The sequence below is a fragment of the Dromaius novaehollandiae genome, chromosome 2 (assembly GCF_036370855.1).
Source record: "Dromaius novaehollandiae isolate bDroNov1 chromosome 2, bDroNov1.hap1, whole genome shotgun sequence".
Classification (NCBI taxonomy): domain Eukaryota; kingdom Metazoa; phylum Chordata; class Aves; order Casuariiformes; family Dromaiidae; genus Dromaius; species Dromaius novaehollandiae.
In genome coordinates this window covers 26,617,662-26,631,805 of record NC_088099.1, presented here as the reverse complement: position 1 = coordinate 26,631,805, position 14,144 = coordinate 26,617,662, and the positions used below count along the sequence as shown (strand labels likewise).

The 14,144-nt window shown below is 40.3% G+C and overlaps 2 protein-coding genes across 4 annotated transcripts; one reads left to right on the top strand and one right to left on the bottom strand.

The window, feature by feature from the left end:
• Positions 1–1,160: 1,160 nt before the first annotated feature.
• Positions 1,161–10,569, top strand: CLXN (calaxin). Of its 2 annotated transcripts, XM_026098767.2 has the most exons (7): positions 1,161–1,299; positions 1,599–1,754; positions 3,618–3,722; positions 4,946–5,097; positions 7,200–7,304; positions 8,933–9,005; positions 10,515–10,569. In XM_026098767.2, exons 1-6 carry the CDS (start codon positions 1,242–1,244, stop codon positions 8,981–8,983), a joined length of 627 nt encoding a protein of 208 aa, XP_025954552.1. In that variant the 5' UTR covers positions 1,161–1,241; the 3' UTR covers positions 8,984–9,005; positions 10,515–10,569. The 2 variants fall into 2 exon arrangements, with proteins under 2 accessions (XP_025954552.1, XP_025954551.1); XM_026098766.2 differs by lacking the exon at positions 10,515–10,569 and having other exon boundaries at positions 8,933–9,135.
• RBM48 (RNA binding motif protein 48) lies at positions 9,257–14,089 on the bottom strand. Of its 2 annotated transcripts, XM_026098765.2 has the most exons (5): positions 13,900–14,081; positions 11,824–12,014; positions 11,550–11,695; positions 10,341–10,879; positions 9,257–9,433 (listed from the first exon to the last, which is right to left on the bottom strand). In XM_026098765.2, the coding sequence occupies exons 1-5, from the start codon at positions 14,008–14,010 to the stop codon at positions 9,356–9,358; spliced, it is 1,065 nt and encodes a 354-aa protein (XP_025954550.1). In that variant the 5' UTR covers positions 14,011–14,081; the 3' UTR covers positions 9,257–9,355. The 2 variants fall into 2 exon arrangements, with proteins under 2 accessions (XP_025954550.1, XP_064362136.1); XM_064506066.1 differs by having other exon boundaries at positions 9,257–10,879; positions 13,900–14,089.
• Positions 14,090–14,144: the final 55 nt, after the last annotated feature.

Genomic DNA, 14,144 nt, shown 5'->3' with positions numbered 1-14,144 from the left:
TTTGAAGTGGTATAGTTACTTAAGGGATGTACAGGCTTTGTCAGTTCACAGCAAATCTTCTTTAATATTGCCAATGAAATATTTCAGTTTTCAATACATTAACAAATATATTGTGAATCCTCTTGCATCTTTTTTTTTTTTCTTGAAGGAAGAGTAAAGTCTGATCAAAGCATTTCAGCTTTCTTGGTTTGTGTATGCTGAGTATATGAGAAGGTATGTTAGTTGCAAGCAAAGGCAGAGCTCTTTGCTAGTTTCCCATTTGATTTGTGGTCACCAGTTCTGTGCAAAGAAATCTGTACTAGTGTGGTGGGGATTTTGATGTTTTCGGATGGGATCCTTAGGGGAGGAAAGCAGAGAGAACAGGCCAACATCAAGAAGGATCATAAATATAAAACTTCTCAGTACATGATAAAGTAGAAAAAAAACTTAAAAGGTACAAGACATCTAGATGAATGTCTTAAGTTTGAGCAATGGGAGAAAGCAGAAAATGAACAATGTGGGTATAAAAATAGCTAAACTGATTTCTCTCTACCAACAGCAGATGAACAAATAGTATTTTATGTAGTATTTAATTTTTAGCTTTTTTTTCCAGAAAAATTTTTAGAAGTTTGAAGTTCCATTAGTTTCTTTATACCACTTTCATTCTTTTACCTATGGTAAGTATTTGCCATGGTTTTACCTATATAGCTGTGAGGTTTTGGGCTCAGTCTTGAAACGGATCAATGATTAACAGCTTTGGTTTCATTAGGAGTGAGCAGAGGATTTTTTAACTCCCTGAAACATAAAGCTTTTTAGATATAGCTTTACCGACAAATTCACACTGTCCTTGCTGGCGGCGTGTGGAACATCTGACGAGAAGCGTTCATCCAGGTGGGGCTCCTGACAGGTGACGGTACGTTGTGTTTTGATGTCATGCCTTTCCCATAGTAATTCTGTTCCCTGGGGAGGCTAGTCTGTAGACTAGCTCAGTTGAACATCTTCGTATCCTCCGTCGCCCGGTGAAATTTCCGCGGAATGCTTGTTACTCAGCCTCCCAACGCCAGGCCGTCATCGAGCGGGAGCCGCCGGCGCGCCGCCGCCACACAACGTCCCCGCAACGGAAGCCCCTCCGCGCTGCGGGGGGAGGGGGGGCGCCGCGCGCCCGGCGGCCATTGGCCCGCCCCCGCCCCACCCCCCCCCCCCCCGGCGACCGGTTGCCACGGTAGCGGCGCGCGCGGCGGCGGGCGGTTGAGGCCGCCGCCATGAGCAGAAAGAGGCTGCAGCAGCTGACGGACTCGCTGGTCCGATCCGCCAAGCACTGTGAGTGTGCGGGGCGGCAGGCGCGGGAGGTGCCGCTCGGCCGCTGCCCCCGGCGGCCCCCCAGTGTGTGCCGCTGCTCTTTGCCTCGTCCCCCTTTTGTGGGGGTGTTCAGCCCCACCCGTCCCGCTGTGCCCCCTCAGGCGCAGCTGGTGTGCGGGGGTGGGGGCAGATCGGTCTTCTGTAACTCCAGAAACCGGTTAATGTGTGTCGTGGCAGGGTCCTGTGGCTTCCCTGTTACTGTGATTTATTTTTCGCAACTTTGGATGTGAAATCTTTTTGCTTGTGTTTTGCTCGGGCAGTTAATAAAAAGGAAGTGGAATGTCTCATCAAGCTCTTTCACACGTTGGCGACTGAGTCGAGGGATCGATTTGCTGCAGTTAGCTTAGATCGTAACATGTTCAGAAACATTCTGCACTGCACGTTTGGAATAACGGATGACATGATTATGGACAGAGGTGAGGGTTATAGGTTTAAAGGACTGTAAAGTTTGGGGGGTTTTTAATTTGGGGGCAACAATTTTCAAACAGTTGTCTTTGAAACACTTCTTACGGAAACTTCCCAGGTCATCTGATACTAGCTCTTATCTGTTTTTTTGTTCCTGCAAGAATACTGGATCCTTATTACTGACAAAATGTCTTTGATAGCTATAGAAAAAGTTGACAGAACAGAAGAAAAGTTACATGTGAGCAGTTGCTACATTAGCTCTAGGTTTTTGCCCAGTTGCACGTGTGAATTTAGTTAGTAAAGTGATGGAGTGCACAATTTGCAATCAGTATCCAAATGCTCCATAGAGGAGGGAATATTGGTACATTGTTGACTGGAGGGAAGAACCGGAAGCTTTTGGAGGCCAGTAGACGAGTGTGCCTAGATAAAATAGTGTCCTCTCATCCGTGTCAGTACAGCAAAGGAAGAGTTAGGCATGGGTGCTGCTGAATAAAAGGTATCTTTCTTTATATGGAATAATTTGCCCTGCATCTTGGATAGCTCACACTGTTGTACGAGGGAGAAGTGCAGGGGAGGTAGCTGTAGTGCTGTCATGTGGCTGCTTTTATCCCAACCATCCTCAGTGTCATGACAGAAGAAGGCAGCATGGTGTCACTTTCCTTTTTTTCTCCTGTGATTCCACAGGGAGGTCTAGTCATTGCTGCCCGTCGATAGCTCTGCCCCAGGCTTGAAGGACCTAGAAAGGTGTTCTGTTACTAGCTTCTGGAATAGAGGTGCTGTGAACAGCACTGAAGGTACTGGTCAAACCATAGAGCTAGACAAGCATAGTGATCCAGCATTAGCACTTTATATTATCTTCAAAGATGCATAAAAATGCACACATTTGCAGGTGCGGTGGAAGAAGCACAAACAATCTCTGATGTAAAGTCTTCTCTCTAGTGGAGGTTATGGAGGAGGCATGAGCCTGCCATCCCTTTCAATCTCATGCCAAGAAGGGCCACCACTTGGTTCAGCTTTCTCCTTTCTTCTAGCAGGGGATGTATTTAAATGAGAATGCCATTTTATGCAGCAAGTCAAGTATCTCTTGGAAAACGTTACATGGCCCCATCCTTAGAGGTTATTGTAATGCTTACATATAAAGGGGTCTGATTTAAGATTGCAAAGGCAAACCTATTATTTTCCAGTTCTGGAATGTTTGGCTCCTGTGTGCACAGTATTTCAGCTTTCTATGTACAGGTGTTCCTGTAGCCAACTTAATTAACATTTTAACATTCTAAAATGTTAATTAGTAATTGATGTTAACTGATGTTTTTGCATTATATCTTGGATTTGAATTACTATGTTACAGGCTGTAAGTTAATGTAAGATGTACAGGCCGTAAGATAATGAAGTTGCAAGGCTACATTTCTTATTAAAGAGGAAAAAAGACTTTGGCATATGTAAGACAGAAGGTTGTTTTTCTTGGTATATTTGAAATAAATGTGCATTATTTGTAGGATTACTTTCTCCAAGATTTTTTGAGACAAAACCTACTAATTAAAATCTTCTATTTTATGCAAATATGCCATAACGTAGGCTATTTGGTTTATGCCCGTATGAAAGCATACTTCCTGTAGTTGTATAAGTCAGGAAAGCAGCAGATCAAATAAAATGGCTTATCCTAGCTGGACTATGGAGTGGAAGATCAATAGACTGAGGGGTGGGCTCCGCTTCATTGTTATGGCTTAGAAGGATCCAGGGAGGATAATCATACTTTGATGAAAGCGAAGAAATAGCTTCAGACAAAAATGTGCTCATATTTTTGCTGAATTCAAGAAAATACTGCTTTGTTTCCTTATTATATAGATTAAAAATTTATCTGATACATTTCTCAGTGTTCCGTGCTTTTGATAAAGACAACGACAGCTGCATCAGTGTGGTGGAATGGGTGGAAGGCTTATCGATATTTCTTCGGGGGACATTGGAAGAAAAGATTAAATGTAAGGTTATCTGCATGCCAGTATTTAGTAGTAGTCATTGAACCTATGATTATTACATTGCACATCATTTTAATAATTAGTTTATTATTTATTCTTCACTTATAAGGTATTTGGTAATTTGAGAATTTTCCTCTCTAGTTTAATGCCACGGAACTGATTTCTGAAATGGCTTCTCTGAGATTAATGTGTGTAAACTGCTGTTATCATAGCTGCCACCTTAATTTGTCACTGACAAAGCAAACCTACCTTTTGAACTGAAGTTTGTTCTACAGTATATAGTTTTGATAAAATGTATCTTTCCATATGCACACACAAATCAGAAATAAGTGGATGTAACTCAAAGCTGATGTTGGCTGGATAATACAATCTCCTCAAGCCGACCAAGACCTGTGCCAACATTCAGTCACTGGCATGATGAGGATACACCAGCAGTTGCATTAATTCTAGCAGTTCCTCAGCTTGGAAGCACAGATGTAAAAATTGTGAGTCTGTTTGCAAGGTGATCATGAGAACATCCAGAGTAATGGCAGAGAAAGATGGCAGAGAAAAATTGCAAGAAGTCTAGAATTTTAAAAAGCAGCAAAAAATTAAGATATGATAGAGAAAGGAGAATTACAGCATGTTGTCTCCATTGTACCCTGGTTGCAGCATCAGCCATCCCTAATGCACTATATATATAGTGCACATATATAAAATATATGTATATTGCACTGTGTTCTGTTACAGAGATTTTCTCTTTGCATTAAAGGATACCTCAGTTGTCCTTTCTGTGCTAACACAGTTCATTCTTCTTTTCCCTCTACTTTTCTAACCCAGCTTCTGAACTATCTGGATGCATTTTGTAGGTTCAGAGTCCTTCCAATATAAACAGTTTATCCCACCCTTGGGAAATCAGGCTTTTAAAGTAGAACCTTCATTTATAATCTAAATAAATACTCCTAAAGAAGTTAAGATCCATAAGTCATTATATTTTCAGTAAACTGAAGATTGTATATAATATTATATATCTGAACAGAAATAGATTTTAACTCTGAAGACTAAATAGGCAATAATTGACCAGTATCAAAATATGGTATATATTTTATATATAAATATTATATATGGTGAATGTGACTGAAAACCTACAGTGTAAGCACAATTTATATTTTCTGTCTATAGCTAATAGCTTTAATGGTGAATGATACAGTTTGCATGAAATTTTAATTGAGTTATCTTTCGAAAAGACTGTTTTGAAGTTTATGATCTGAATGGCGATGGGTACATTTCACGAGAGGAAATGTTTCACATGCTGAAAAACAGCCTGCTCAAACAACCATCAGAAGAAGATCCTGACGAGGGAATTAAGGACTTAGTGGAAATAACGCTGAAGAAAATGGTAAGTAATTTCCAATTGTGATAATTGAGTGTCTTTCAAATATCTGTTAACTGAACCTTAGAGCATTCCTGTGAGGTAAAAAATTCAGTTACTACTTGACAGTGGGATTCTGAGGCACAGAGCTGGTTATGTACTTCAGATAAACAAGCCTTCTAAGGAAAGCCAGAAATGTAATCCATATCTAATGAGTCCCAGTCCAGTATCCTAACACGGAACTATTAGTTTATTATGTCAATGTATTATAAACTTTATGTATACATTAGGACACATGTGCATGTGTGTGCATACACACATGTATGCTCTGTCAAAGTAAAAGCAGACAATTCGAAAGAATAATCTGTATTTATTTCAGTGTTAGGCATCTCCAGTAACTTTATTATTAAGTAAACTTTTTAAGTGTTTTATCAACTGATCATTAAAAGTATTTATGCAGTTTATATATTCTATTAGAATAGTAACCTCAAGGGTTATTCGTGTAAAACTTGTCTCAACATGATCAATCTACCCAAATTAGCCAGGGGCTGTGTTTCAACATTTTCATGGAGTCAAGAAACATCCCCTCTCCTCCTACTACAAAAATCCCTCCTCAAATCAACTCTCCAATCCCTGATCTTTTTATTTAACTCCCTCGTTTTTATTTCCCAAACCCATGCCTTTTGCACACCCTCAGCTGACCCACAGCTCTTAACCTTAGTTCTTCACAGGGCTGAGTCCACTGTCTCATACAGAAAGCAAGTTATCACTTAGCAATTTGCTAATCTTTGGGGCACCTGAACAGTCAACTTTCCTAGACTGCATCCAAAATGAACACACTCATGTTCTAGGCAGTTGGTAAATGAGCTGCATAAGTCCAAGCCTGAGCTGTATCCTCTAGACCTCATGAAATGCTCCTATACGTAAGAACATACAAGAAGTTGAACATGTACTCCTATACTAGCTTTTCCACAGGAGCTTGAGAAACCTCTGAAGAATGTCCAGACCTGATTTGGTTGCTGAACAGTTGTCTGAGTAGGATATTGCTGCCCCTCTCAAATAACTAAACAACTACTAGTTAGATATCCAGAAAGGAATCTATGTGGAGTCCATCACTCAAAAGAAGAAAAAGAATTTGGTTTTGAGCAATTGTCTGTAGGTACAATTGCATCATGATTAAACATATGTCCAATTCCATGGAAAAGACAATTTTCACACTTAAGAGTACTGGTAATGAATATGCTTATGCTGTGCTGTTCCCTGTGCTGAGGAGTGTATGTTGTAGAGCATACCCATTTCTCAGTTTCTCTTAAACATCCAGTGGCAGGCTTTCCTGTTCAGGACTCCCTCTACCTACATAGCAACTTGCCTCTGCTTTTCTGGCCATTAGAACCTGTGCTCCCTGCCTGTTATTTACCAGCTATGACAGTTCCACAGCTTGATTTTCAAAACTTAGAGTTGGTCCGGTGCCTTGTACATTGACCATATCCCCCCAGTGCTTAGCTTCACCTAAAGCCTTAATTTTACACGGTTCAGAGAAGTCTGATCACTGTAACTTCAGTCAGTCTTTTAAGCCTCCATGTCCATAGAAACGAGAGGTTTTCAAGTTGCAGAAATACTAAAAACACAAGGATTTTTTTCCCCGAGAAGAATATTCTGCTGAGATTCTGCAGTAAGAATGAAGGGGGCTGGAATCAGCATACACCACTATCTTCAGTGTCATGAACAGGGTGCAGGTACACTCATGATGTAAAAACATATACAGGATATATCTTACAAACTTTTACCATTTTTTCCTACTTTTAAGTCCCCATTTTTATCTCAGCATAATGGTGCTTGAGATATGGCCACACAATTCTCAACTCAGCCTCTTCCCAGTGTTAAGTTTTGCTTTCTCTGGAATTCTGTTAGCAAAGACATGAGACAGTTGCGTTTGTTCCACCTTTTATGCCTTACATAGAGGCAAATTATACAGATCTCAGAGCAGAAACTGTTGACCTAGAGTACATTAGTACATTCTTGGTACATTCAAACCAAGAACAGAATCCATGTAAATAACATCTGTTTGAAAAAAAATACAGCTACTTCAAGTAACCATCCTTTGCTAGAATTTTTTCCTTCTTTTGCAGGACTATGATCATGATGGCAAGCTTTCTTTTCTGGACTTTGAAAAAGCTGTAAGAGATGAAAATCTTCTCTTAGAAGCCTTTGGACCATGCTTGCCAGATATAAAGGTAGATCAGCTTTGAGTTAAAAAGAATGTGCAAATAGCTTCTCTGTCACTGTTAAGGGGATGTATATATTTTGGTATTAAGTGTCATTACATGGGGCCTCCTGAATTTAACTGATAAATTGCTCTAGCTGTGAGACAGGCATATGCTTAGTTCATATATACCTTTCACAGGCACAGATGCTTCCTTAAACAGTCAAAAACTGATACGAGAGGATACAAAAAGAACAAGCTGTTATGCAGTACTTCTTGCTGTTGCTGTCTCAGGACAGCAATATAATGAATGGTCCTAAATAAGCACCCTCTGAAAATAAGAAAAACAAGGCCATTCTCTTGAAGTTTAACTGAAAGCTGTTCAGAAATGCAACTTTTATTTTTCTTTCTTCAATCTTGCTGCTGTCACCTCACTTACAGCCTCTTCAGGTAGACAGTGGTGTAACTTTCTGAAAAAATCAGCTTGACACTGTTCTCCATCTCAGAGTGTGACATTGCCATCTTTGAATTCCATCCAACTGGGCTTTATTTATTAGCAATACATCTAGTTTGATTCTGAGGTAATCTTTTTTTGAAAGATGCTAGTTTAGGACATGCTCATTTTCTCGGTATTAAAATGGTTAAAAATGAAGAGATTTTCTGCTGCATATGGAGTAACTTTTTCCTAATCCAACAGCCATTACTCTATATGAACTGCATACAGTAAGTTGTACCTTAATAGAGATGAAAAACAAAACTGTGAAATACATGCAGTGGTTTGTAGAAACAGGCAAGTCCTGAGAGACCGTTGAAAACAAGGCAAGTTTTCATTTGCTAGAAACCTACATTTCCTGCCAGCTCCCCTGTCTGGCAGGCTGGAGGACAGCAGGAAAGAGTCTGGGAGCCCTGACTTGCAGGCTCTATAATCTCCGGTGCCCTGCAGAGCAGCCGTTTCCAAAATGTTAGACTTCTCCTGGCACGCTGTCAAGACAGGCAGTTCAGAAAATCCCAAGTTAAATACTACTATTTTTTCTTCTTTCTCTTAATACTAAATGAATAATTGGAAAATTCTAGAAGTTTTCTGAACAAAATTGATGTTTTTCTAATAGGCACAGAAAAATGACTCACCTTCTGTCAAAGTTGGTAATAAAGCTGGTACGTAGTTCAGGCAAATCATGGCAGCTGTTCAACTTGTTTCATGCTTCAACTCTGTGTCCTCTGTTCTGTACCCTACACGACTGTTGCGTATTTACTGGGTCTCTAATTTCATTGTTAAAGGAGAACTCTATTTACATATCTTTCCAAGCCCCAAAAGTAACACACAGATTTCAGTTATGAGCTTTACATGAACAAAACCCAGCCAGGTCTACAACTGAACAGCAAGAACATTTCTACTCTTGACATTGGACATAAAGCCCACACAAATATGTAAACTTGCGGTCCCAAAACTTAGTAATTTGCTAGTTTTCCTACTGGAGAGCAACATCTTTGAATGTTCTGAGTGATCTCTCAGTGGTGACATCACTAATTTAATAATACTGCAATTAAGATACTCCTAAAGTTTAAGGTCTTTATCTGCTTACAAGTTTCAGTTTAGCATCATTTTCTGACTGACTTAAATCCTCTACTTACTGACATATTTTTTTCTTTTTTAAACAGAGCAGTATGGCATTTGAACTGAAAACTTTCAAGGAAACTAATGAACTGTAGCTCCAACTGGTGGAATACTGTTGTAAGAATTCTTTTTCTTAATGATTCTTCCTGACACAGTAAAAGCAGGAATAACTCAAAACTTACTAAATTTTAATATTCCTTTACTGTAAAAGCTACTGAATAAATAGAGGTTGCTTACATTATATAAATACAGTTCTTTCATGAGAAGCACACAGGACAAGATTGCTACAGCTGTGTAATTAACACATTACTGTAATTGTTCATTCCAGGAAAAAAAAGATAAAATTTTAACAGGGAATTGCTTTGAAATACAGTACAAAGTATTTTATTTTTGACATTCCAAAAGTATATACATATATTTTAAATTATCCTTTAAAGAAGACTGTAGGAAGATGCTGCCAGCAGTATCTATATTCTTCTTCTTTGCTTCTTTGCTGAACTATCCTTTGGCTTTTCCACAGATGTTGTTAGAACAGAATCTGCCACCTAGATTGGGGGGGGGAAAAAAATCTACTCTTAGTAACCTGCAACTATCCCTTTTTTATGTTAGTTTTAGAGTAAGGTCACCTATCCAGTATTTTGGTATTGGGAGGGATGCATCATTGTAGTTATACTTGTACTGAAATTTCCTGTGGAAAAAGGGGGAGAAAACCCACCACAGACAGCATTAGGCACAAGATAAAGGAGGTGAAACCCCCAGAAAATACAAGTGTGTTAGCAATACCATTTTGTATTTTAACCCCACAAACTGAATTCAGAGACTTAGTGATGGACTACTACACATTTTATCACCTCTCTCAATACTAGAGGTGTTTCAAAGTAAAGTTTAGCATACTTTAAGTCAATTTGTCCAGAGATTTTCTCCTTCAAATCAGTCTAGTTAGTTCTAGTCATGAAAACTCTTAATATAAACACAAAGTTACATCAAGAATGTTTGACCTGTAAACTGATTCATTAACATCCCCCACAAAAGGCTTTGTACCCTGAAATGTATCAGCACAGTAGCTGTAGTTCTGTATTCTTTTGATGTCATAACAAGTGTTCAAGCAAAATTACATTCAACTCTGACTTGTTTTCCACTTTTCAATCAAATCCAAGATACAAATACCTCACTAGAGTAGCAGTAGGACTACCTGCAAGGCCTCCCCCTAGCACTAACATTTATACCTTTGAAAACTGGGAATGATGTAAGAGGTATGGAGTAGAATGCCCTAAAATATTCTGCGTGATGAAAGAGTTAAGTAGTCAAAGCACTAGCTTTAAGTTCCAAATGAAGTGGTAATACTGGATAAATGTTAAAATAAATTATCTTAGGGTCTTTGTTTTTATGGATAACAAGCACAGAATGTGTACATTTGAACATGAAAAATACCAGAAGCTTCACAATGCATACCTGCTTCAGTTTATTTCGAATTAATGTAGCTGAAGTATTCAGTGAATCATCATCCATATCCACCTTAGGTACTTCTGGTAGCTGCGGACCAATAATGACTTCAGTACTGTCTATACATGTTCCCATGAGGACAAATTTGTTACCTTCCTCTCTCCTCCTCTTACGTTCTTGCAGGTGAGTTGTACGAGGCATAAACCTGTCAATTCCATTATCAATCGGAACTGTTCTCTGCTGCATTGAAGAAACTGGTGGAATATGTCCTCCTGGTTGTACATTTTGAGTTAAGGACATGCTTTGACCAAAGTACTGAGAAGTTTCAGCACAGTTATTGTCATTCTGGGGAAATATAAACTGGCTCTGATTATGATTCCCAGAAGGATATCCTTTGTTTTGTGATACCGTGTGAGAATGTGGAAAGCAAGGAGATGGATCCCAGTTACCAGCTGCACAGGATTCTGATGTAGTCCACTGACAATCATACTCTGAGTTCTTTGAGGTGATCTTCTTAGGCCCCTCTACTTTCTTTGCAAGAAAGCGATCTTTAAAACAAGAAAACGTAGCTTGAGTATGTTTATATGTCATCATTAGTTCTACCACATAAGAAAAACAATTTAATCCACAACAATTTTAGAAGCGGCACCAATGGTATTTCATTACCAGTCACCTTTCAGTGATTCTTTTTTCCTAAGTGTTACTTTTCAAACTGAAGTTTTTCAGCCTAGTCTCACTTCTCTTCAGGCTTTCCCTCATAAACAAGTAGAATTTCAGCAGTTTTAGAAATATTTTCATCATATTCTCAATGTTAAAAATCAGTTTTTTGTTAAAAGCTTCTGCGTGTGGTCACCTTACAATACTTTTTACCTTTTGGTCTGCCTGAATAAGCTGGAACAAGGGTGAAAAGATGACCTTAAATTCCTTGCCCAGTGTTAGAAATTTCTGATAACATTTAGAGTAGAAAATTGAAAGGGAATGAAACAATGAAGTATTAAAAATTGTGCATTTTTTATTTTTGTATCAACCAAAGACTAAAAATTGCTTCAGAAATATATAGCCCTCTAAATATTCAAAGATGTCTCTGTTCTGCTGCTAGCATATTTAAAATGCATCTTTAAAACAGCTGAACACAAAGTATTTTCTTTTATTGCAGGCACTTTTAACCTACCCACCACTGAAATGGTATGTTAGATCTATAGGAAATTAATTACAAACCTCTTTGATTTGTTGCTTTTGCTATATACTTTCTTCTATCCTGCAACTTTTCCCTAGTTTCTTGGACTGTTTCAAATTCTGGAGCATAGCACACATGTAGCAAGCTACCAAAGAAACTTCGTTCATCCATTTTTTTCTTGGCCACCCTGAAGGAAATTAAATTGTATTAGCAAAACCAAGACTGTCACTTGAACTCTAGAATCTTAACAGATTACAAATAATTAGGGTGTAAAAGAGTAAGACAACAAAAGGCAGATATTGCCCTGTACAGTACCTTGCACATTGCAGTTTTTGGAATTTTATAAGATAAACTTCAGTAAACTGCTCTGCTGGATATTCATCTAGAGCATGATACTCATCAATGGCACCATATAATGCAAATTGTTCAACTAATTCCTTCATAACACCTAATGCAGGAACTCCTTGTATTAGTAAATAACGAGATTCCAAGTTGATAGTATAAACCTGAAAGAACAAAACACAGTATTTTAAAGTGTTCATATTTTTACTTTAGTAAAAAAGTAACAATTCCAGGAATTTTCCCTATATTGTCCTCTCAGAACACTGAAAATCCTCTGGGCTCTATTTAGACTTTGGACTCTGTCAGAAGCAGTAAGTCAGGACCTCAGCAAAAAGATAAGTGCACAGTTTTCCAGGACTTCTTCATCACTGAGAGGGACTAAACTCAATCCTGTTACTCGAGAGTAGCACACAAATTTGAGTTGACGCATTCTCCACCAGGTCATAAATTTTATTCAGCAAACAGCAGTACTGCAACTCCCTAGATTTCCTTGCAAGACTGAATAGTAGCCAGTTAGTATGAGGCCCTGTCAAAATAAAGAAAAAATCCTGTAAAATCTTTCTTGCTCACAGAGAGTCAATGCAGGCAGAGCAGGGAGAAAATACTGTGATTCCTTGGGGCACATCATGTATGTGCAGAGCTGTCTCTGCTACAGTGATCAAACAGGATACATTTCTAAGAGAGACAAATACAAGATGCTGAGAGCAGCAACATTTTCCCCTGGCAGGTTAGCAGAAATTCCCTTCTACTGTGCATAATGACTGTAGCATAACAACGGAGCAAGGAAAATCCAAGGAAAGCTCTGTGACAGCTCAGTCTACATAGAACAGGTGGTTTATTATAAGATTTAAAAAAATCATCATGATTTTGTTAAAAAACATTTAGACTGCATGAGATGCACATCTTTTTCAAAAGCCAGCAAATGCAGGACCAGAGGGAACTACTCAGGAAACCAGCTCTCAAACTATCATCATTAAAAGATACCCTCTGCAAATAGGTTGCAAAAATTGTTCTTGTGACAGCAGCTTATTCCTAGCCATTCTCTTTCCCAAGTCAGCCCTAAAACATACCTGTACTGCACACAGTGTGTTAACTGCACGCACGGAAAGCAAATCCAGCATTATTTGAAAATGCTGGTGTAATGAGAAATTTCTGCTACACAATGGGAAGGGACCACTCTTACCAGGACCAGTTGGGCATGACTGCATAAATACAAGAACAACCTTGTCTGCGTAAGGAGTCCTGTTGAGTTCAATGATGTTGCATACCCAACTGTGTTAGCTAATAAGTGCAACGTTCAGCTTCAGCAGTTTTTTCACACTCCGCTTAGTTGTTTTTGTGTTATGTTTCGCATAAAACTGGGCTATTCGTGGCACGTGCATTTCTAACTGATTAATTTACAAGGTACAATTTAGCGGTTACGAGATTTACCAGACTCAAACCCAGCAATTCCTGCTAGTGCCTGCTGCTTTTGTGTATCAACAGGAAACACGCTAAGGCTGCAGACCCTTCAGGGCAGGGGCTACACGTACTGCACAGCTGCGTGCTCCAGCCACAACGCAGGGCACTGAAAGAGAACGGCAATACGAGGTCATCTGGATGTGGTAATGGCCAAAGTAGATGGTGTGCCTCAAAAATGGGAAATAAACTTCTCCAAAAGAAGTTCAGACGGCAAAGCCAGCACGAACTTCGCTGAAAGAGCCGCTCTCTCCACTGAAGGTACGGAGGAAGGCCGGCTTTTGCGATGCAGATAGCTCTCACCGGACTGCCTCACGCTATGAGCACTACAAGCCTCATCACAGCCTGCGCACGCATGCGCCTCAGCGACGCGGGAGAGAAGAACCGAAAAGGTCCAGAACTGAGACAAGCACCAAGCAGTGACACAAGCACAGCCACGAGCCCTGCGGAGCAGCTCGCTGGACGCGGGCCCGCCCTTCCCCCCGCGCTGCGCCGCCTCGGCCTCCCCGCCGCTCCGGGGCCGCCGCCCCCGCCGCTTCCGCCCGGCCAGGCCCGCTCGCGGGGCCACGACCGCGGTCGAGACGGCCTCACCTTCACGGCGCGCGGCCTCCGCCCCTCGCGGTACTTGGCGCGCGACTCGCAGGCCGCCAGCTGCGCGTGATGCCGGCAAGCATCCCCCAAGGCGCCGCCGGCCGCCGCCATCTTCCCATCGGCTACTGCGCCCTGCGGAGGGAGCTCTAGCCGCTCCCCGAAAGAGTGGCCAATCAGACAGAGCAACCGCCTTATTCTCATTGGCTCCGACTAGGAGGAGAGTGACGGTACTGACAAGCCAGACA